This window comes from Seriola aureovittata, chromosome 15 (genome assembly GCF_021018895.1).
Source record: "Seriola aureovittata isolate HTS-2021-v1 ecotype China chromosome 15, ASM2101889v1, whole genome shotgun sequence".
NCBI classification, from domain to species: Eukaryota; Metazoa; Chordata; class Actinopteri; order Carangiformes; family Carangidae; genus Seriola; species Seriola aureovittata.
Genome location: NC_079378.1, coordinates 13668701 through 13691058, shown reverse-complemented (window position 1 = coordinate 13691058; position 22358 = coordinate 13668701). Strand labels below are relative to the sequence as shown.

Here is a 22358-nt window from a genome sequence, read left to right as displayed (position 1 = left end):
TAAACACTTTTGATGAGGCACCTAAAAACTCTGGTTTTGCTTATAAAGAATTCTGACCAAGATAGGTGTTGACATGTTTAATTTTTCATAGTAAGAAAAGCACAGGTGTAACTAGTAACATTAACGATGGGTCTGTTCTGAAGTGTTTTGCCTTCATTAATTTGATTACGTACACCTGTGCATTTCCTACTGTGGTATGCTATAATGTTTTCCATGAAAAAGGCCCATGTGTACTGATTAGGGACTGTTGCAGTTGAAAAATAGACTTGTCAATACTCTTATTTATTATTTATGTTTTATCAGTTATAAATGTTGATTAGAATATAACAAGCCTTTTTTCCCAGAAGACTGTGTCACATTGTAACAGTAGGAAAAGCACAGGTGTAAATAATAAAATGAATTTGAAATGAATTCCCTTCGCCTTTGCTTCAGTTTCAGGTTCCTGGCGCTGTGTGTGCTGGCTCACTGTCTCGGCTCGCTGGGACACTTGATCTATAGGTAACGTTGTTGGTACCACCTGTATTTTTCCTGCTATAACAAATCAAATTATCTAGTGTGAGAAAGACATGTTCATGTTGAATTCGAGCCTGACCGATACTGGATCTTTGGGCCTGATACTCATATCAAAGTTTGAGACTTAAAAAACAAAATCAAAGGATATATCTGCTGAAATTCGTTCTTTTAACATAAATACATAAACATCTTTATTAAAGGATACCTTACATATGGTTATTAAAAAAAAGCCTTTAAGGACACTTTATAGCCTCTTTGTTGTATTTGCGATATTTGTTATTTACAGTTTAACAAGTTTTATATTTTTTTTTTACCATTTGTTGTCCTTAAAGTGCATCAATTAACTAAAACAGTACCTCACAAGACTGATTATCAGTGATTCCAAAAGAGACTTTAAAAGGTTTTTTTTTTTTTTTTAGTAAAATGACACTTGCAATTCCACGTGCCGCAGAAATTACCAAATCTGTTTTCTTCAACTAGCTGGTTCCTAACAGGAACTGTAAATCTCATTGGCTCCGACTCTACAGCAACAGGGCGGCTAAACATCCTGACTATAATATGACCATATCATCCAAACAATGGTTTGAACCAACCATGTTCATACTCAATCTAAAGGAGACAAATTTCTTCTACAATCCTGGACTGTCACAGCTGTTGGCTGACAGATCACAAAGCTTGCGGTCGAGGAATAAAGCCACCGGGAATACCGTTTTAAGATCTCTTATCATGCCTTTGCTGCTGGATTATAGAGAACATAACATGTACAGTGCAAAGACAGGAAATGATGGGAGGAGAGAGAGGTGATGATATGTGACAAAGTCATGAACTGGATTCACACCCACAGCGATGAGAGCATGTGGCATACGCCCCAGCTCACTGCTGTGTTAGGGCATCCGGCAGCAGGAAGGCCTTCAATGTTTGCAAATAACAAATACAACATGTCACTGGGGCATTTAAAATGAAGAAAGCTTGACAAAAAGGTATCGAATACTCTCGTTTATTGCTGATAATTACCATTTTTGCTGTTGCTGTGTCAACCTACAAAACAATTAACAGGACTGAGTGTGTTTGGGGAATAATCAGACTGAGCCGTCCAGGCTTTTGAAAGTCCAGACTTAAGTCCAAATGTGATCAAGCTTCCACAATCCAGGTCTGCAGACTGAAGACTGATCACTGTGGAGATCTGACTGGCAATATTCTCACCACTGCACAGACACGCTTATATACACATATTAAAAATTAATTCTTGTTACTGCCTTTCATGACAAAACAACAGAGAGTTTAACACCTGGATTTTGCCAGTCACAAGTTAGCAGAGTGTAAAATGAGGTCTTCATGTTGCTAACTTTGTCAATCACATAATGAAAAACAAAACCTCAAAGACTTTTTAAATTACACTATGAAAACGTTAGTTATATATGACATGTCATGATGATATCATATATAACGGTTAAGTTATTTTATAATTTACGTCAATCCATTAATCAACTATTCTTTTCAGCAATACAGAGAATAACATCATTGTTTGGGATTGCCATTAATGAGCTACTCATCAGATTTGTGTTGGTTGTGGTGGGAGTTTGACAAGCTGAGACTGACCCGGACTGGGCATCATTACTGGCCTGACGGAGGGGGAACCTCTGGGGCTCTCTCTTGGCCCGACAGGCTCTCTGTCGATTTTGCGACTGTAGGTGCAGCGACTGTTGACACAAGAGCATTTTCTGATAAGGTTGATTTAGATGGCATAAACACAGGCACTGAGCTTACAGACTCAGTTTGGGAGCCAGCTATGGGCGGCTGAGGAAAGCCTGCAGTATAAGATGGTCCATTGTCAGCTTTATTAAGTACTGAAGTATTTATTGTTTCAGTTGCAGGTGTTAGTGGTGCGGCGGCAGATAATTTGGCCGCAGTGGCTGTTGTGGATTTGGACACAGCAGCCTCCAGCTCTACTGGAATATCTAATCCTGCTGGCTTTAAGACTGAGCCATGGGCCTCTGGTCCGACATCAGTCGCTATAGGGGTCAACAGTGCAGGTATTTGTGGGGATGGAGACGAGGTGAAGGGGCTTGGAGACGCAGGTAGGGCCTCTGTGGCAGGAGGCCCTATAGATGCAGAAGTCGCTGCCTCTGCTGCCTTGGCATTCTCTGCAGCCTTGCTCTCCATCTCTTCCATCCGGCGCTGCACCATCCGAGGCATCAGCTGCACATAGGTGCCCATCAGGCGGTGGTTAGACCGAATCAGTTTCCCCGCACAGCTGTCCACACAGCGCTCCTGGACAGGCACCAGAAACCAGAGGTGATAAGTCAGTAACTACAGTATGTGTTCATCATACACTATTTGGCCAAAAGTATGTAGACATGTTCATATGTGGTCTGTTTTTTCTTCTGTGGTTTAGGCCCTTGGTTGCAATCAATGGAAATGTTTACCCCTGTGCCCCATGAACAATGCTACGTCACTAGCCTGCAGTGCCCTGACCTCAACCACATATCACCCAATATCAGTGCCCGACCTCACTAATGCTCCAGGGGCTGAATGGGAGCAATCCCCTGCAGCCAGGTTCCAAACTCTTATGGGAAGACTTTCCAGAAGAGGGTACAGAGGCTGAGCAGCATATTCATGCCAAAAGTTTAGGACTGAAATGCTCAGCAGTTTCATTAATGGATGTACTGTCGGGATGTCCTTATACTTGTAATGTAATATGTAATATACCAGCAGAGAAAGGGCAGGTTAAGTAAAGATGATGAAACACGCAGCGGGGCAAAACAATCAAAGCAGCAACAGTATAAATGTAGTCTTTACCTCGTCCATGGTGAGGTTTCTGTAGTTGAAGTTGCTGGTGCATCGCTGGAAGCAGATTTCAGTCATGCGGTTGTAAACCAGAAGAAAATCCCGCAGCTGCAAGAGACACATCCAGTCAAGCTCACTATCAAACGTGTGTTCACTTGCAATTAAACTGAATGTAGCTGTCAGTGAATGCGAGAGTGACTTACATTTCTCAGTTGTTGGTCAGGATCCATCGCGATTCCGTCTGAAGCTAAAATGCTAACATTAGCAGGCTAGTTAATGAATCAGCTAAGTCAGATTCTTCCCGATTCTGAGCTGTCTGAGGTGAACGAAGGCACAGTCCTGCAAGATGTAATTTACATGCCAACTTTCACCTATAACTACAAGCAACCAGGCATGAACTGATTCAGGTAGTGGATTAAGCTGGCATGACATTCACATGTTCCCTGACACCGATGAAGTCAGCTTCCGATTCGTAGTTTCCGATTCGGCAGTTAAGGCAAGGTTAAAGGGGAAGTTAAGGGAAGTTTAAGACACACTGCTGAGCCACTGATCAGTGTCATGCACCTCTTACTATCGTGGAGGTGTGTTAGACCTTATAGGTAAACCCTTAACGCTGTCTGAAACCCACTGTCAAATTTGGAGATTTCACTTTTCTGTTTTTATTTTATTTTTTTTAACATCTAGACCAAGTCCAGATTAAGAACCACTACATTTAGACTGGTCAAATAGTTTCCTTTACTTTCACACAGGTATCACATAGTAAATATGGTTTTAAAACATATAACACAAGTACAGATTTCACTAGGGAGTCGCAATTGTTCCTGTCATGTAGTCAAACTCATGTCTCAGTCAAATTTGTTTTTATTGTGTCGACTCATTCCCTGTGTGAGAATATGCACAGAAGGAGAGTACGAAATTCAGATATAGGTAATGTAGGCAAAGGTAGGTAGGCCTAAAACTATGGTTGTATTAGGGTGGGAAAATCTATGGAGATGGTACTGTGACCAGCTCTTATACCAAGTAGCATCTATAATATAGAGACGTAAACAGACTGCAGAAAATAGAGCTATTTTATATATACATTATATTTATATACTTTTTTTGCATCTCAAATTGCAGCTAACTAACTAACTAACTCAAATGATAACCTTTTATTCAAGCTTAATTTACCTAAAATATTTAACACTATTTCACAACAATAAGAGGTGTAGAAAAACAGCATCACCACTGCAACTCAGGTTTCCCTTAACTTTCCCCTTAAATCTGAAACGGAAGCGGACTTCAGCGTCGTTGCTCGCTGCCATGTTTGTAACGAAGATCGTCTATGCTGTGAAGAGGCGTCACTCACAGAAAAAGACTTCCACTTCCGGTTTGCAGAATTTTAGTTGTATTAAGTAATAAGATATAGAAAGATATACATGTATATAAATAATAATGTACATGAGGTTTAGAAAACGTACAGTTCATATTACTGTTTTGAAGACATTTCAAGATACAGCTTGAATATAAAATCTCACTAACAAATTTTTAACCCTCAAAGTTTGGACTCTTGATTCCATCCAAACAAAGATAGTAGCAGTCCTTCAGTTTATTAATCTCATTTTTAATTGTATTGTCATTGATTCATTATATGTTTACTCAGCAGTATTCACCAATGGATGCCTACAAGAGGAGTTATAGTTGTTAACAAATCATTTATGTCTGCTTACATCTACATCATAGTCTGTAAACTATTCGTTACACGTTTATATACTGTTTATAAATGATTAATATAGGGACTTAAAATGTCACTAAATATCTCAACATCTATTAGATGGATTGCCATTAAAAGTTTTTATAAACATTCATGGTCCCCAGATGTTGAACCCTACTCGTTTGCCAGCAGCAGATTGACATTTTTGGATTTTAGTGAAATATAAATATTCATAATGCCTACAAAAATGTATCCCCCTGACTGGGGTCATCCCCTGATTTTAATTTAGCACCACCACAAGACTGACATTTGTGGTTTGCACAGGTGCATGTGGGTGATGCGATAAACATTCCTGCCTACATTGTTAATGCAGTAATGTGCCAGCAACAGTTTGCACACAGTCCACCTGGTTGTCCAACAGTTTGGTTCAAGACAGACAGACACTGATTGTATGTAAAGATACTATACCTTGGCAAATACTGACCAAATTGCCAACATGGACAGTCACTGTTCCCAGAGAATGATTGCTAATATTCTTCTCTATTACCTGTCCACCAGCAGCATGACAAAACTTCCCTTTGAGCAACCCTTAAGTCCATGACAGTCTCCCGAAAGGTAATGGCTAGTTTCTCTTCACATTAGTTTTATATATTCATGGTCCCCAAAGTTTGATGCCACATTTTTTTGCAAATTATTGACCTTTCCTCTAACACCAAGATTAGACTAAATTATTAGCTGGTGCATGAGAAATATCAGTCCTATGGATCTGATTGCCATGATATTTAGTGCTGCTTCCCAGAGGATGAACTCTTTCTTCTTTATTTACCTCACATCCTCTTGTGCCAGCCTCAGTTATACTTTACAAGTTTAGCTCCACCACTGGTAAGGCTGAAAAACAAGTTAACTGTGTTTATTTGAACAACACTGATGCATATATAGACACTGAAGCAGCTCATGACTGTGTAAAAGCTTTTGTTTATGAATGCATCAGATACTGTTGCAACAAAAACATAAAGCTAAGTAAACAAATAATACTAAAACGGACATCCAGACACATGCACTTTTGTCCAGTTTCTGCAGCGGTTTTTGAGAACAGCATGTACTCAGTCCCTACAGAGACTGAATGAGTAACTGTGTGCTCCCGTCCTGCCCAGAGTCACAGATTATGCTGGTTGTCTGGGAGGAAAACAAAGCTTGACACCCAAGATGAAGGCAGAGAAGGATTCTCCAAAAGCCAGAACGATTTCTCAAATTTTATTGTTGATGTTTCTTGGATTCTTCAATTCAGGTATGTCATGTTTTCTACTTTAGAATTTGCTGAAAAACTGCTTTGAAATTTGCTCTTGTAATGCACTATCTATCTGATGTTATGCTAAGTAGATCACATAGTTTTGCCTCACAGTGGTCTGATGTTTCACTTGCATGTTTATGAAATGTTTCTGGAAGATTGTGTAACAATTAAGATCACACATTGTTTACAATGTAGCAGATAGGTAACCAGTGATAATCAAAGTCTGATTACTGTTTTAATTTTTTGTTTTATAATGAGCGAATCAAAAAACAAAAATACAATTTTCAGGTATAATTTTGCTTTGACACAATATGATATCACCAGAGGTTTGTGTTAACTACTGCATTGTTTTTATTGCATAATATTGTAACATGTTTAATGTCATCGTAAATAACAGTGTCAGAAAAAATTTGACAATGCTGTGAAAACTGAACATTAGAGACATCACAAAGGTAGTATTTGTTGTTGGGGTATTTGATTGCATCAGACTATGTGGGTGCTTTTACAGTCTTGTGCCCACCCTTTGTAAGTAATACAGTAATTGTGCCTACAGGCTGTACAAGAACAAGTGTTTTCAGATGTTTAGTTATTTTCAACTGTGGCTGTGTCTCATCCCTGTCCTGCTATTGTTGTGGCTAGCACCAGAGTCACTGAGCTGCTCTGTTTCTGCAAGGCTAGCATGGCATCTGGATTGCTCCCAGTGCTCTTTTCATGAACTGCCAAGAAGGAAATTTGAACAAACAATCCTCACTTTTGTTGGCTCATGCTCGCCCATCCCAAGGACTGACAGCTGTTACCATGGTAATGTGGATCTGCCATGCAAACTGGCCCCAGTATACAGCAGTGATAGGGTGTGATGCCCACACTAGCCTTCAGTTAACCACTGTATCACTCCCTGTAGTTGAAAAAACAAAAACACTTACTGTATATGCACAGCAAAATGAGGACTATTTACATCTTGCCTGTATGTAGGAGAAATGTCAATAATGATTATTCATTGAGTTACTGCAATAGACAGCAGTATCCCTATAGGGCTCCTGAATTGTATTACATTATACTAAAAGGTTTTTCTACAGTTTTGTCCACCCTGTAAACAGAACACCTCTCTATACAGTGCCATACAGTGCCAACAGCACCACAAATGAATCCTCCAAAATGATCAATTAGTTTCAAAATAAACTGAACTGGTAGGGATTTATTGCTGATTTATTGCTGTATTGGACTGCATTAGTTTTAGCTAGGTGTTCCTTATGAACTGGCAACTGATATTGTATGTCATATACAGTAGTTTGACAACCATCCTTAAAAACTTTCATCTCTTTTTTTTGTCTTCATTTCTTCTAAAGTTATTGGTCTGCATTTATGTGGCAGAGTTCAGTAAAGATGCAGCAGGGTGATGGGGATTCGCGAAAACTCCTATCAGTATAAGAGGTTAAAACTGTGGTATTATTCAATTTGTAGAGGTTAAAATATATTGGAATTATGTGGATTTGAGGAAAGAAAATCTAACACAGCAATCTCTCTTCCATGTCTCTATCCAGGTGAGGTGCTGGCAGTAAATATGACTATCCCCAACACTCTCATTAAAGGTACAGTAGGAGGGGAGGCCCTTCTGTCTGTCCGCTACAGCAGTTTCAGCCTAGACCTGCCAGTCATCAAGTGGCAGCTCCAGAGGGAAAAGTCTGTCACTGTCGTCCAGTCGATTGGAACTGACATCATTGGCACCCTGAGGCCTGAGTACCGTGACCGAATCCTGGTGTTTGAGAATGGGACTCTGCTTCTCCACAACCTCAGATTCTCTGATGACGGAACTTATGACGTGGAGATCTCCATCACAGATGATACCTTTACAGGAGAGGGCAGCATCACACTCACTGTGGATGGTAGGAGGACAAGTTCTATTGTATAATTCTGTACATGTAATTCCAGGGTAAGATCACATTAGGCTCAAGTCCTGGCTTGACTACATATTTGAAACCCTCTTGACTAATGGGCTGGTAAAATAACAATGTCTGACTCCTTAGGCAGTACAAGCTCTGACAGCCAATAACTATGTTGACAGTGATGTATGTGTTCATGGAGACAAATTGAGTATAATTAAATCACCAGTCTGGTGGACTATGGAAATTTACATTTTGGAGGGAATTTATTTTATTTGTGTGAGAGCCGCACGTTTCTTCTCATGGTTGAAGATGTTTGTGCCCAGAAAAAAAGATGCAAATCTTTGTGGATCTATTGGATCTCCCAGTCCACTCTATGTTCATGAGTCATATCTGGATGATGCCAGGTTTCAGAGATATTTTAGGCTGGATTGCCAGTTTCATGCCCTGCTCCCCAAAGGAAGACCCCATATTATCTGGATGCACATTAACTTCTTCTGTGATACTGTTAAGCCTGCTTCAAGCACTTTCCCAAAATGCTGAAATGTTCTCCAAAAAACTGTCCTATCTTTGAAAAGCTACCCTACCTGACAGATTTAAAGGCCTTATATACATACACATACAGGTGTCACTTTGGCACTGCTACGAATTATATGAGGACTCTGGACCATGTGCACCATGTGCACCTCCATGCACTTCTTATGTGCTTGTTATGCACAAGATAGGATAGGAAAACCCAGTTGAATGGAGCAGAGGCAGCTCGTGAGGTAACAGATATGGAAACGAGTGTCTTGTGGAGATGCATGTTTTTTCCCACAGCTTTTAAGTTGTGGCAGAGACACTACAGAACATTGTGTAATCAGATTCAGCCACTACAAGCAATGTGAAATATGTGGTTTTTAGTATGTTTTTTATGATACATGTGGTATTTTGTCTACTTGTCACACAGAGCAACTGATTGAAGTCAGCATAAGGCACAAGTGCTGTTTTGCATGTAGGACTGAAATGGAGGGCAAACTAAACGCAGATGGCACAAACCAGCATGCGGCCAGTCAAGTTTGGGAAAGCAAAATCAAGATCATTGTAGCTCCGAGGTGATAAATGTCAATCACACTAGCATGTGAAGGAGATGTCAGCCAAACATAGACTGTGCAAGTTCACACAGTCCAGCCAGCAGTTATAGTAGAAGCTGCAATGCTGGCCCCTGCAACTTGCTTGAAGACACTACCGTCCATGTTAATACCCCGTGTATTAGAGCCTCTTGTGGCTCATGCTCACCTCTAACCTCTCCAACAGAGACAGATCTTCAATTGCCAGCTTGACAGTCAAAGGGGTTCGTGTAAAACACCTCCTAATATGTTGCAGTTCAGTGATCTATGTCATAGTGAAAGAATGGCATCAGCCCTGCCCACATAGAAGCCTGAGTGAAGGTCACCTGTATCCTGGAGAAGAGTAGGAGGGGGAAATAACGTTCCACAGGAGCCAATGTGTCAAGGAGACCGTTTCTTCCTACTCTACTGCAGAGAATACAAACCCCTGTTAAAAAAGACTCTTAGGAGCCTTCTACAATACATTAATATGCTATGTTTCCATCAGCCTGCATTACCTCAATATAATTATTCATAACATTTTTATCAATTTCCATAACATTGTACTACAATTGTAGTTGTACTTTCACACTTGAGACTTTCAGGACTGTCAAGACTTGTGTTTGACTTGCAAAACAAAACAAAAAAACAAATGTTCTTCTTTATATCCCACAGTCCAACATGTAAATTCATCGCACTCCAGTCCAAAGCCACACCAATAAAACAGCCAGGTTGATACTATCGGTTGATATTAGCTTATCATAGATTAATTGGTATCGGCATATATGTTCGGCATTAGTAGCAAGAAATTTCATGTTTTTGATTAAAGGCTGAATTGACGTCATGCTTGAAGAAAGGTAGGACATAACAAATATTGGACTTACCTTCATCAGGCGGACAGAGACATAACTGTAAATTCATGGTAATTTTGCTATGTGCCTGCTCGATGTGTGTATTAGTAATTACTCGTATTAGTAAGCAATTAGTAATTGGGGCCCAAGCACTGAATGGTATGAGGACCCAAATAGCTCTGTTTTGATTGTGTTTGCAGCTTGTTTCTGTTTTCAGTTTCATCTGGTTTGTGAAATGTTTTCTTGTGAAATTGTTTTGTTTGCTGTAATGTGGCTTAGACTTAAAGGTTACCATATATACTACATAGAAAACAGCATGTTTACTTTACTTTTTTTGTGTATTTAAACTATTGTATTTACTGTCACCTATATCCAGAACCTATTTCCAGGCCCTATATCGACATGGAGTCTTCATCAGTACTGGAGCTCAGCGAAAACGTCATCCTCAACTGCTCCCATGAAAATGGAACCAGGACTACATACAGGTGGTTCAAAGGTGGAAAGCCTCAGACCAATGAAACAAGATTTGTGTTGTCACCTGACCAGAAGCTCTTGACCATCACACGGGTGTTGATGGCAGATGATGATATCTACAGCTGCGCAGTGGAGAATCCCGTGGGCAATATGTCAAGCCTACCTATCAGATTGACTGTCTACAGTATGTGATACTACCTTTGTTATTTGTTACAGTGCCAGCAAGAGCTAAGCCCATCATGCTAGATATAGTGACATGGGCAGCAGGAGGTTGATCTGTTTATATGCAGTTTATCAGACAGAAGAGCAATCAGAGAGAAAACATATTCTATCAACAATTCAATAACATCTGAAAGTTAAAATAGTAATTAATTATAACTAAAAAAAGACATTTTCTCCTACATAATAAATAGTTTCTGTAGGACAGACATTTGACACAAATAGTATACTTTAACTATGTACCCGTAACCTAATACACAAATACATTATATATCCACAATATGACTCCAGTTAAAGAATCAGGTCAGAGAGGTCACGCCAATCACTGGACTGAACAGCAGAAAGGCAGAGTTAAAAATAACCACAAATAAACATATAATTTAAGTAACATCCAGACAATAAAACTATCTCAGCTATTTTAAAATTGCTGATGGCAACGCTCAATGAAAAGTTAAGGGATCATTTCAGATTACTTATTATTCTGAGTTACCATGAAGGTCTGTAGCAGAGATCAAAATTATTTCTAACAAATGTATTGAATGCATTTCCTTATAAAACAAAGCAAATTTCAGAAAAACAAGATTTCATCCATCTAGTAGTTGTTGACATATTTTAGCATGAACCAAAGTAGTGGACTGGTCAACTGACCTAGCATTGCTAAAGCTAGCTTTACTACCAGAATTTGCAATTATATTTCAACAATCATACTATATAAAATTCTTTCTTTTATGTTCCCATGTTGTTCTGCTCACTGTTAATATTCATTAGCTGTTATCCTGACTCCTACCAGGAAGAAGTTCCCTTTATATCATTCTTTCCACTGGAGGTATCTTCCTCCTCATCACCTTGGTAACAGTATGTGCCTGCTGGACTCCTTCCAAAAAGTAACAATTACTATTAATTACTATCATGCCTCAATAGCGTAAGACTGATTTTAGAATGGCCAGATTTAAGAAATGCATTGATAACATTTTGTCTTTGTTAGGCCAAAACATCCACCTAGAAAACCTCTCTCCAGGTTTTATGACCGTTCTCATCGCTCACCAATCAATACAAGAGGTATGGTATTGCTATACTTAAACAATATTCCACTGTACTGATAGTTAATCAAAAAAGTGATCAGCTACTCTAACATGAGGCTGGAGTAATCCCCATGAAGAAATCAGACTATGTGTATGATAGACTGTCCAATGTTTTATTCTTTGCCACAGATGATGTGCTTCCAAAAATGACAGAGCATAATGGAATAAATGCAGTTACTTCGCTTTACATCCTGCAGCAAAAGGTAAGTCTCTCATCATCACTCTAATTTTATTAGATTCTGTGACTCACAAAAGGTAGCTGGACTAAAAATCTGCTGCAACTCTAGCTTTCCCTGGAGGGTGTGATGATCATTACACCCCACATAACAAACAGCAGAGTGACATTTTTTCTTTTCATACAGCATTATCAATAGTGGAACTAAAAATGCAAAGGTTTTCCTAAAGGTGGTAATACCACAGGGTTATCCTTCTGGGAGCAGGAATTGTATTCAGGAAATTTCAGCGCATGGCAATCTAATAATAATTTGATACTGAATCTTTTGTCCCTGTGAACCTTGTTCACTTGCTGTTTTCCCTCAACAGTCCAAATGACAGAATATCTGGGTCTCCTTCAGTTATTAAGAGTTCTCAGAGTGATCATAAAGAGCATCAGTAAGAGCTTTGTTGTTGCAGTATTCCTCCTCTTCTATCACTTCCTCTTATTAGCAGCGAGGAAAAATATGAGGCACCAAATGGAACAAATGCAACATTAACTATGCTATACAGGCTCCACATAAATCACTACGCTTTTACATTACACTATGCCAAATAGTAAAGAACATGCATAATCATTGACAGATTTCCACACAGATAAAAAAAACACAGTTACAAATAGAAAGTAGGGCAATTAATAATAGTCGTATGTACATACACATCAGCAAATATTCCAAATGAGTTGTCTCTTCAACTGCAGAAAACAGTCCAACTTAGTCCCTGAAATGCTCCAACATAATTGGCTGTTGCAGATAGGTGATTATTGAGACTGTGAATGGCCTTTGAGGGTTTTCTAGGAGCTTTTTCCACAAGATAAATATTATTATTTTATATTAAATTATCTTTGTTTAGCACAGAATGTATTTCAGCTGAAGTCGTCTTGTTTTGCAGGATCCCTCCATGGATGACTCATCCAGCAACAGTATTGGATCTCCTTCTGAACTTGACAACCCACCATGCTACACCAGTTACCCCAAGTACACCGCTTCTCTTACCCAGTCTCCTGGGTCCCCTACCTGCTCCACCCATAGGTACACCTGAAAGCTCATCGGTTTAAACTCTCCACGTCACAGCAAATAGGAGGTCAGACCGTCCTACTGTATACTTCTCCCGATGGCAACTTCCTGCAAATCCGCACGGAGTTTGGAAAAGATCTCTAAACTATTTTCTGGGGCTTTACAATGTCATTACTGCCTGTCGATATTATCAAAGTAAACCATGACTTAAATAGCAGTTGCTTTGAAGGTTAGAAGCACAGCCTGTAGGGAAATGTGAATGGAGCATGATATCAGACATGTTTTTAAATGGCTTTGAAGTCTGTATCTGTGTTCACCACACACGACTACTGTCATTGGTTACAGGAATTAGAAAACCTGAACTTTGAGCAATGACAAGTAGTCTTCATGAAGCTTAGGTTGGGTTGGTAAGATGTAACTGTCAAACTGCTGTGTAATGAAGAGAAGTTCAATTAGATGGCAAACACACTTGCCCCACGCATACTTCTCTTTATGCTTTACTGTCATTTCAAAATCATCACCACACAAGATGGGATTTGTTGTTTATAAAGCTTAAATGTGAAAAGATTATTGACAAATTTTGTAAAAAAAAAAAAGGAAAAAAAAGAAAAGTTCACCCTTAGAAATGCTACTCTGTTACAGTGTTATGTGATATTTTCTGTAATGTTCAATGAAATCCAGTAGTTACTTTGTAATATTTTGTGATTACTATTTTAGTTCTACTAGATGATTCAATAGCATTTTAATTGAGAGGAAAGACAACGTAATGTTGAAGGAGGGGCCATGGTAAATTTTATACAAACTTTAATAAAAAGGTGAAATTCTCAAAACAAAGAGTGAGAAGAATGTTTCTTTTCAAATATGTATCTGTGACATATGGATTATCGATCTTCTGCATGAGCGGGGCCTAGGGAAATGTCCAGCCCAGATTATTGGCAAATTAAAGGAGAACCACAGACTGGAGGATATCAAAGCTAACACAGCATCAACATACAGACCCATTTTAAAAATGGATTTCACTAAAAAGGTTAGAAAAACTATTTGATTAGCTGTATTGTGAACTGATTTACAAGGTGTGTAGCTGCCATAAGAGACAGTTATACATTTTTAAATTCATTTAATTAATTAATTAGATTTTAATTTGATTTAAAGTATAAGAATAATTTACATTTTAAAATAGAGGATTTTTTTGTTATACGATATTAATAGTTAAAAACATACTCTAAATACATATAAGAATAAATGTTTAAAAAGACATGTTTGGTGTTTCATAGGAACTAATGTTTTAGTGTTGCATGGGGTGGGGTTTGTTAGTGTTGTTGCACCCCATGGTCAGAATGTGAGGTAGCAGGTGTGTCGGATTCGATGGAGAGAGTGACTTAAGTTTCATTTCAAGAAGACGAATTACTGAAGATCTCTCAAGAGTGAAGATTACTTTCTTACTGCACTTTTTTAAGATAACGCGGCCATTGAGGTATGGAACTTAATTTTGTGTTTCTGTATAATGTTTGCATATTGATTATTAATGATCGCAGCGCGATAGTCCGCCTGCATTTCATTTATCATTAACAAGTTAATTAGTCGCCAATTTAACCGCGTGTTGCCTTTACAGTTGAAAAATTGTCTTACATAAATTATGTTTGTATTACATTTGTTTGTGTGATTTTTTCAATGACAATGCTTGATATTATTATACTGTGCTAATTAATGATTTATGTATTTTATTTATTCAGTTGTCACAACATTTTGACAACATTGATGTCCAAAATAGATGTCTGTAACCCAAAGAACGCCTTGTGCTCGTGTTTCAAATTTAATGGAGTAACAAAATGCTTCATATAAAGAAATAAGATATGTTGTAGTTGGCATGTATCTAGTCAAAAGTCATATCAGTCAAAAGACATGAGTAAATGTCAAACACAGAAAAAGAGCAGAGCAGAGAGTAGGTTCACAGTGGCAGTTATCCTTAGGTCGCTGGTTCAACTCCAGCTCAAAGGATGTGCTTTTCGTTGAGATCACTGGGAACTCATTTGGAACTCTTCAGATCACATGGATATGTAGAAAGTCGTAGGTTTCAACCATAGATTGGTTCAACCGAAAAAGAGTCTCCACGTTCTGACGTGAGCAGCTCCCTGTGATCTAAATGTAAAGATGAATATAAACACAATTGTTTTCAGAGCTATCCATTTTGTTTCAATGATCGAGTTACTCAACTACAAACGAAAAGATTTTCCACCTTTGGAACTACATTAACTGGCTGAAATCAATGTATGGGCGTAGAAAACATAGTCCAAGGGAGGTATGTAATGTGTCATCATGAGTAAATCTCCAACAAAGAAATAGAATAAGAACCATGGCCTTTTGCCTTGATCCACTCTCCATACTGTCAGCTCTTTGAAAAGCATAGTCTCATTAATCTTTTGTTTCAGCAAAAAAAGGAACAATTCAACATTACACTGCTCCTTCGATAGCTCAGCTGGTAGAGCGGAGGACTGTAGGTTCACAGTAGCAGTTATCCTTAGGTCGCTGGTTCAACTCCGGCTCGAAGGATGTGCTTTTCGTTGAGATCACTGGGAACTCTTCAGATCACATGGATATGTATAAAGTCGTAGTCAGAGATGTAGCTTTCAACCATAGATTGGTTCAACCGATAAAGAGTCTCCACATTCTGACATGAGCAACTCCCTGTAATCTAAATGTAAAGATGAATATAAACACAATTGTTTTCAGAGCCATCCATTTGGTTTCAATGATCGAGTTACTCAACTACAAACGAAAAGATTCTCCACCTTTGGAACTACATTAACTTGCTGAAATCAATGTATGGGCGTAGAAAACATAGTCCAAGGGAGGTATGTAATGTGTCATCATGAGTAAATGTCAAACAAAGAAATAGAATAAGAACCATGGCCTTTTGCCTTGATCCACTCTCCATACTCTTAGCTCTTTGAAAAGCATAGTCTCATTAATCTTCTGTTTCAGCGAAAAAAGGAACAATTCAACGTTGCACTGCTCCTTCGATAGCTCAGCTGGTAGAGCGGAGGACTGTAGGTTCACAGTAGCAGTTATCCTTAGGTCGCTGGTTCAACTCCGGCTCGAAGGATGTGCTTTTCGTTGAGATCACTGGGAACTCTTCACATCAGGTGGATATGTAGACAATCGTAGTCAGAGATGTAGCTTTCAACCATAGATTGGTTCAACCGATAAAGAGTCTCCACGTTCTGACGTTATCAACTCCCTGTAATTTAAATGTAAAGATGAATGTAAACACAATGGTTTTCAGAGCCATCCATTTGGTTTCAATGATCGACTTACTCAACTACAAATGAAAAGATTCTCCACCTTTGGAACTACATTAACTTGCTGAAATCAATGTATGGGCGTAGAAAACATAGTCCAAGGGAGGTATGTAATGTGTCATCATGAGTAAATCTCCAACAAAGAAATAGAATAAGAACCATGGCCTTTTGCCTTGATCCACTCTCCATACTGTCAGCTCTTTGAAAAGCATAGTCTCATTAATCTTTTGTTTCAGCCAAAAAAAGGAACAATTCAACATTGCACTGCTCCTTCGATAGCTCAGCTGGTAGAGCGGAGGACTGTAGGTTCACAGTAGCAGTTATCCTTAGGTCGCTGGTTCAACTCCGGCTCGAAGGATGTGCTTTTCGTTGAGATCACTGGGAACTCTTCACATCAGGTGGATATGTAGACAATCGTAGTCAGAGATGTAGCTTTCAACCATAGATTGGTTCAACCGATAAAGAGTCTCCACGTTCTGACGTGAACAACTCCCTGTAATTTAAATGTAAAGATGAATGTAAACACAATGGTTTTCAGAGCCATCCATTTGGTTTCAATGATCGAGTTACTCAACTACCAATGAAAAGATTCTCCACCTTTGGAACTACATTAACTTGCTGAAATCAATGTATGGGCGTAGAAAACATAGTCCAAGGGAGGTATGTAATGTGTCATCATGAGTAAATCTCCAACAAAGAAATAGAATAAGAACCATGGCCTTTTGCCTTGATCCACTCTCCATACTGTCAGCTCTTTGAAAAGCATAGTCTCATTAATCTTCTGTTTCAGGTAAAAAAGGAACAATTAAAAATTACACTGCTCCTTCGATAGCTCAGCTGGTAGAGCGGAGGACTGTAGGTTCACAGTAGCAGTTATCCTTAGGTCGCTGGTTCAACTCCGGCTCGAAGGATGTGCTTTTCATTGAGATCACTGGGAACTCTTCACATCAGGTGGATATGTAGACAATCGTAGTCAGAGATGTAGCTTTCAACCATAGATTGGTTCAACCGATAAAGAGTCTCCACGTTCTGACGTGAACAACTCCCTGTAATTTAAATATAAAGATGAATGTAAACACAATGGTTTTCAGAGCCATCCATTTGGTTTCAATGATTGAGTTACTCAACTACCAATGAAAAGATTCTCCACCTTTGGAACTACATTAACTGGCTGAAATCAATGTATGGGCGTAGAAAAAATAGTCCAAGGGAGGTATGTAATGTGTCATCATGAGTAAATCTCCAACAAAGAAATAGAATAAGAACCATGGCCTTTTGCCTTGATCCACTCTCCATACTCTTAGCTCTTTGAAAAGCATAGTCTCATTAATCTTCTGTTTCAGCGAAAAAAGGAACAATTCAATGTTGCACTGCTCCTTCGATAGCTCAGCTGGCAGAGCGGAGGACTGTAGATTCACAGTAGCAGTTATCCTTAGGTCACTGGTTCAACTCCGGCTCGAAGGATGTGCTTTTCATTGAGATCACTGGGAACTCTTCACATCAGGTGGATATGTAGACAATCGTAGTCAGAGATGTAGCTTTCAACCATAGATTGGTTCAACCGATAAAGAGTCTCCACGTTCTGACGTGAACAACTCCCTGTAATTTAAATGTAAAGATGAATGTAAACACAATGGTTTTCAGAGCTATCCATTTGGTTTCAATGATCGAGTTACTCAACTACCAATGAAAAGATTCTCCACCTTTGGAACTACATTAACTGGCTGAAATCAATGTATGGGCGTAGAAAACATAGTCCAAGGGAGGTATGTAATGTGTCATCATGAGTAAATCTCCAACAAAGAAATAGAATAAGAACCATGGCCTTTTGCCTTGATCCACTCTCCATACTGTCAGCTCTTTGAAAAGCATAGTCCCATTAATCTTCTGTTTCAGGTAAAAAAGGAATAGTTAAAAATTACACTGCTCCTTCGATAGCTCAGCTGGTAGCGCGGAGGACTGTAGGTTCACAGTAGCAGTTATCCTTAGGTCGCTGGTTCAACTCCGGCTCGAAGGATGTGATTTTCGTTTGGGTCATTTGGAACTCTTCAGATCACATGGATATGTAGAAAGTCGTAGTCAGAGATGTAGGGTTCAACCGAAAAAGAGTCTCCACGTTCTGACATGAGCAACTCCCTGTAGTCTAAATGTAAAGATGAATATAAACACGATTGTTTTCAGAGCCATCCATTTGGTTTCAATGATCGAGTTACTCAACTACAAACGAAAAGATTCTCCACCTTTGGAACTACATTAACTTGCTGAAATCAATGTATGGGCGTAGAAAACATAGTCCAAGGGAGGTATGTAATGTGTCATCATGAGTAAATGTCAAACAAAGAAATAGAATAAGAACCATGGCCTTTTGCCTTGATCCACTCTCCATACTCTTAGCTCTTTGAAAAGCATAGTCTCATTAATCTTCTGTTTGAGTGAAAAAAGGAACAATTCAATGTTGCACTGCTCCTTCGATAGCTCAGCTGGTAGAGCGGAGGACTGTAGGTTCACAGCAGCAGTTATCCTTAGGTCGCTGGTTCAACTCCGGCTCGAAGGATGTGCTTTTCGTTGAGATCACTGGGAACTCTTCACATCAGGTGGATATGTAGACAATCGTAGTCAGAGATGTAGCTTTCAACCATAGATTGGTTCAACCGATAAAGAGTCTCCACGTTCTGACGTTAGCAACTCCCTGTAATTTAAATGTAAAGATGAATGTAAACACAATTGTTTTCAGAGCCATCCATTTTGTTTCAATGATCGAGTTACTCAACTACCAATGAAAAGATTCTCACCTTTGGAACTACATTAACTGGCTGAAATCAATGTATGGGCGTAGAAAACATAGTCCAAGGGAGGTATGTAATGTGTCATCATGAGTAAATGTCAAACAAAGAAATAGAATAAGAACCATGGCCTTTTGCCTTGATCCACTCTCCATACTCTTAGCTCTTTGAAAAGCATAGTCTCATTAATCTTCTGTTTCAGCGAAAAAAGGAGCAATTCAACATTACACTGCTCCTTCGATAGCTCAGCTGGTAGAGCGGAGGACTGTAGGTTCACAGTAGCAGTTATCCTTAGGTCGCTGGTTCAACTCCGGCTCGAAGGATGTGATTTTCGTTTGGGTCATTTGGAACTCTTTAGATCACATGGATATGTAGAAAGTCGTAGTCAGAGATGTAGGTTTCAACCATAGATTGGTTAAACAGATAAAGAGTCTCCACGTTCTGACGTTAGCAACTCCCTGTAATTTAAATGTAAAGACGAATGTAAACACAATTGTTTTCAGAGCCATCCATTTTGTTTCAATGATCGAGTTACTCAACTACCAATGAAAAGATTCTCACCTTTGGAACTACATTAACTGGCTGAAATCAATGTATGGGCGTAGAAAACATAGTCCAAGGGAGGTATGTAATGTGTCATCATGAGTAAATGTCAAACAAAGAAATAGAATAAGAACCATGGCCTTTTGCCTTGATCCACTCTCCATACTGTCAGCTCTTTGAAAAGCATAGTCTCATTAATCTTCTGTTTCAGGTAAAAAAGGAACAATTAAAAATTACACTGCTCCTTCGATAGCTCAGCTGGTAGAGCGGAGGACTGTAGGTTCACAGTAGCAGTTATCCTTAGGTCGCTGGTTCAACTCCGGCTCGAAGGATGTGATTTTCGTTTGGGTCATTTGGAACTCTTCAGATCACATGGATATGTAGAAAGTCGTAGTCAGAGATGTAGGGTTCAACCGAAAAAGAGTCTCCACGTTCTGACATGAGCAACTCCCTGTAGTCTAAATGTAAAGATGAATATAAACACAATTGTTTTCAGAGCCATCCATTTGGTTTCAATGATCGAGTTACTCAACTACAAACGAAAAGATTCTCCACCTTTGGAACTACATTAACTTGCTGAAATCAATGTATGGGCGTAGAAAACATAGTCCAAGGGAGGTATGTAATGTGTCATCATGAGTAAATGTCAAACAAAGAAATAGAATAAGAACCATGGCCTTTTGCCTTGATCCACTCTCCATACTGTTAGCTCTTTGAAAAGCATAGTCTCATTAATCTTCTGTTTCAGCGAAAAAAGGAACAATTCAACATTGCACTGCTCCTTCGATAGCTCAGCTGGTAGAGCGGAGGACTGTAGGTTCACAGTAGCAGTTATCCTTAGGTCGCTGGTTCAACTCCGGCTCGAAGGATGTCCTTTTCATTGAGATCACTGGGAACTCTTCACATCAGGTGGATATGTAGACAATCGTAGTCAGAGATGTAGCTTTCAACCATAGATTGGTTAAACAGATAAAGAGTCTCCACGTTCTGACGTTATCAACTCCCTGTAATTTAAATGTAAAGATGAATGTAAACACAATGGTTTTCAGAGCCATCCATTTGGTTTCAATGATCGAGTTACTCAACTACCAATGAAAAGATTCTCCACCTTTGGAACTACATTAACTGGCTGAAATCAATGTATGGGCGTAGAAAACATAGTCCAAGGGAGGTATGTAATGTGTCATCATGAGTAAATCTCCAACAAAGAAATAGAATAAGAACCATGGCCTTTTGCCTTGATCCACTCTCCATACTGTCAGCTCTTTGAAAAGCATAGTCCCATTAATCTTCTGTTTCAGGTAAAAAAGGAATAGTTAAAATTTACACTGCTCCTTCGATAGCTCAGCTGGTAGAGCGGAGGACTGTAGGTTCACAGTAGCAGTTATCCTTAGGTCGCTGGTTCAACTCCGGCTCGAAGGATGTGATTTTCGTTTGGGTCATTTGGAACTCTTCAGATCACATGGATATGTAGAAAGTCGTAGTCAGAGATGTAGGGTTCAACCGAAAAAGAGTCTCCACGTTCTGACATGAGCAACTCCCTGTAGTCTAAATGTAAAGATGAATATAAACACAATTGTTTTCAGAGCCATCCATTTGGTTTCAATGATCGAGTTACTCAACTACAAACGAAAAGATTCTCCACCTTTGGAACTACATTAACTTGCTGAAATCAATGTATGGGCGTAGAAAACATAGTCCAAGGGAGGTATGTAATGTGTCATCATGAGTAAATGTCAAACAAAGAAATAGAATAAGAACCATGGCCTTTTGCCTTGATCCACTCTCCATACTCTTAGCTCTTTGAAAAGCATAGTCTCATTAATCTTCTGTTTGAGTGAAAAAAGGAACAATTCAATGTTGCACTGCTCCTTCGATAGCTCAGCTGGTAGAGCGGAGGACTGTAGGTTCACAGTAGCAGTTATCCTTAGGTCGCTGGTTCAACTCTGGCTCGAAGGATGTGCTTTTCGTTGAGATCACTGGGAACTCTTCACATCAGGTGGATATGTAGACAATCGTAGTCAGAGATGTAGCTTTCAACCATAGATTGGTTCAACCGATAAAGAGTCTCCACGTTCTGACGTTAGCAACTCCCTGTAATTTAAATGTAAAGATGAATGTAAACACAATTGTTTTCAGAGCCATCCATTTTGTTTCAATGATCGAGTTACTCAACTACCAATGAAAAGATTCTCACCTTTGGAACTACATTAACTGGCTGAAATCAATGTATGGGCGTAGAAAACATAGTCCAAGGGAGGTATGTAATGTGTCATCATGAGTAAATGTCAAACAAAGAAATAGAATAAGAACCATGGCCTTTTGCCTTGATCCACTCTCCATACTGTTAGCTCTTTGAAAAGCATAGTCTCATTAATCTTCTGTTTCAGGGAAAAAAGGAGCAATTCAACATTACACTGCTCCTTCGATAGCTCAGCTGGTAGAGCGGAGGACTGTAGGTTCACAGTAGCAGTTATCCTTAGGTCGCTGGTTCAACTCCGGCTCAAAGGATGTGATTTTCGTTTGGGTCATTTGGAACTCTTTAGATCACATGGATATGTAGAAAGTCGTAGTCAGAGATGTAGGTTTCAACCATAGATTGGTTAAACAGATAAAGAGTCTCCAC

The 22358-nt window shown here is 39.1% G+C and overlaps 2 protein-coding genes and 13 non-coding genes across 15 annotated transcripts; 14 read left to right on the top strand and 1 right to left on the bottom strand.

The window, feature by feature from the left end:
* Window positions 1-1494: 1494 nt before the first annotated feature.
* On the bottom strand, window positions 1495-3774 carry timm10b (translocase of inner mitochondrial membrane 10 homolog B (yeast)). Its single transcript, XM_056397270.1, has 3 exons — window positions 3504-3774; window positions 3313-3408; window positions 1495-2784 (listed from the first exon to the last, which is right to left on the bottom strand). The coding sequence occupies exons 1-3, from the start codon at window positions 3528-3530 to the stop codon at window positions 2128-2130; spliced, it is 780 nt and encodes a 259-aa protein (XP_056253245.1). The 5' UTR covers window positions 3531-3774; the 3' UTR covers window positions 1495-2127.
* A 2331-nt stretch (window positions 3775-6105) lies between these two features.
* Window positions 6106-13941, top strand: LOC130182575 (hepatic and glial cell adhesion molecule-like). Its single transcript, XM_056397595.1, has 7 exons — window positions 6106-6281; window positions 7826-8167; window positions 10480-10761; window positions 11587-11680; window positions 11782-11855; window positions 12008-12081; window positions 12983-13941. The coding sequence occupies exons 1-7, from the start codon at window positions 6200-6202 to the stop codon at window positions 13130-13132; spliced, it is 1098 nt and encodes a 365-aa protein (XP_056253570.1). The 5' UTR covers window positions 6106-6199; the 3' UTR covers window positions 13133-13941.
* Window positions 13942-15568: 1627 nt separating this feature from the next.
* On the top strand, window positions 15569-15657 carry trnay-gua (transfer RNA tyrosine (anticodon GUA)). Its single transcript is given in 2 exon segments — window positions 15569-15605; window positions 15622-15657. It is a non-coding gene; the product is annotated as a tRNA-Tyr (tRNA).
* Window positions 15658-16121: 464 nt separating this feature from the next.
* Window positions 16122-16210, top strand: trnay-gua (transfer RNA tyrosine (anticodon GUA)). The gene is given in 2 exon segments: window positions 16122-16158; window positions 16175-16210. It is a non-coding gene; the product is annotated as a tRNA-Tyr (tRNA).
* A 465-nt stretch (window positions 16211-16675) lies between these two features.
* Window positions 16676-16764, top strand: trnay-gua (transfer RNA tyrosine (anticodon GUA)). Its single transcript is given in 2 exon segments — window positions 16676-16712; window positions 16729-16764. It is a non-coding gene; the product is annotated as a tRNA-Tyr (tRNA).
* A 464-nt stretch (window positions 16765-17228) lies between these two features.
* trnay-gua (transfer RNA tyrosine (anticodon GUA)) lies at window positions 17229-17317 on the top strand. Its single transcript is given in 2 exon segments — window positions 17229-17265; window positions 17282-17317. It is a non-coding gene; the product is annotated as a tRNA-Tyr (tRNA).
* Window positions 17318-17781: 464 nt separating this feature from the next.
* Window positions 17782-17870, top strand: trnay-gua (transfer RNA tyrosine (anticodon GUA)). The gene is given in 2 exon segments: window positions 17782-17818; window positions 17835-17870. It is a non-coding gene; the product is annotated as a tRNA-Tyr (tRNA).
* Window positions 17871-18334: 464 nt separating this feature from the next.
* trnay-gua (transfer RNA tyrosine (anticodon GUA)) lies at window positions 18335-18423 on the top strand. Its single transcript is given in 2 exon segments — window positions 18335-18371; window positions 18388-18423. It is a non-coding gene; the product is annotated as a tRNA-Tyr (tRNA).
* Window positions 18424-18871: 448 nt separating this feature from the next.
* Window positions 18872-18960, top strand: trnay-gua (transfer RNA tyrosine (anticodon GUA)). Its single transcript is given in 2 exon segments — window positions 18872-18908; window positions 18925-18960. It is a non-coding gene; the product is annotated as a tRNA-Tyr (tRNA).
* Window positions 18961-19423: 463 nt separating this feature from the next.
* Window positions 19424-19512, top strand: trnay-gua (transfer RNA tyrosine (anticodon GUA)). The gene is given in 2 exon segments: window positions 19424-19460; window positions 19477-19512. It is a non-coding gene; the product is annotated as a tRNA-Tyr (tRNA).
* A 463-nt stretch (window positions 19513-19975) lies between these two features.
* On the top strand, window positions 19976-20064 carry trnay-gua (transfer RNA tyrosine (anticodon GUA)). The gene is given in 2 exon segments: window positions 19976-20012; window positions 20029-20064. It is a non-coding gene; the product is annotated as a tRNA-Tyr (tRNA).
* A 448-nt stretch (window positions 20065-20512) lies between these two features.
* On the top strand, window positions 20513-20601 carry trnay-gua (transfer RNA tyrosine (anticodon GUA)). Its single transcript is given in 2 exon segments — window positions 20513-20549; window positions 20566-20601. It is a non-coding gene; the product is annotated as a tRNA-Tyr (tRNA).
* Window positions 20602-21065: 464 nt separating this feature from the next.
* On the top strand, window positions 21066-21154 carry trnay-gua (transfer RNA tyrosine (anticodon GUA)). The gene is given in 2 exon segments: window positions 21066-21102; window positions 21119-21154. It is a non-coding gene; the product is annotated as a tRNA-Tyr (tRNA).
* A 448-nt stretch (window positions 21155-21602) lies between these two features.
* Window positions 21603-21691, top strand: trnay-gua (transfer RNA tyrosine (anticodon GUA)). Its single transcript is given in 2 exon segments — window positions 21603-21639; window positions 21656-21691. It is a non-coding gene; the product is annotated as a tRNA-Tyr (tRNA).
* A 463-nt stretch (window positions 21692-22154) lies between these two features.
* trnay-gua (transfer RNA tyrosine (anticodon GUA)) lies at window positions 22155-22243 on the top strand. The gene is given in 2 exon segments: window positions 22155-22191; window positions 22208-22243. It is a non-coding gene; the product is annotated as a tRNA-Tyr (tRNA).
* The last annotated feature ends 115 nt before the right edge of the window (window positions 22244-22358 follow it).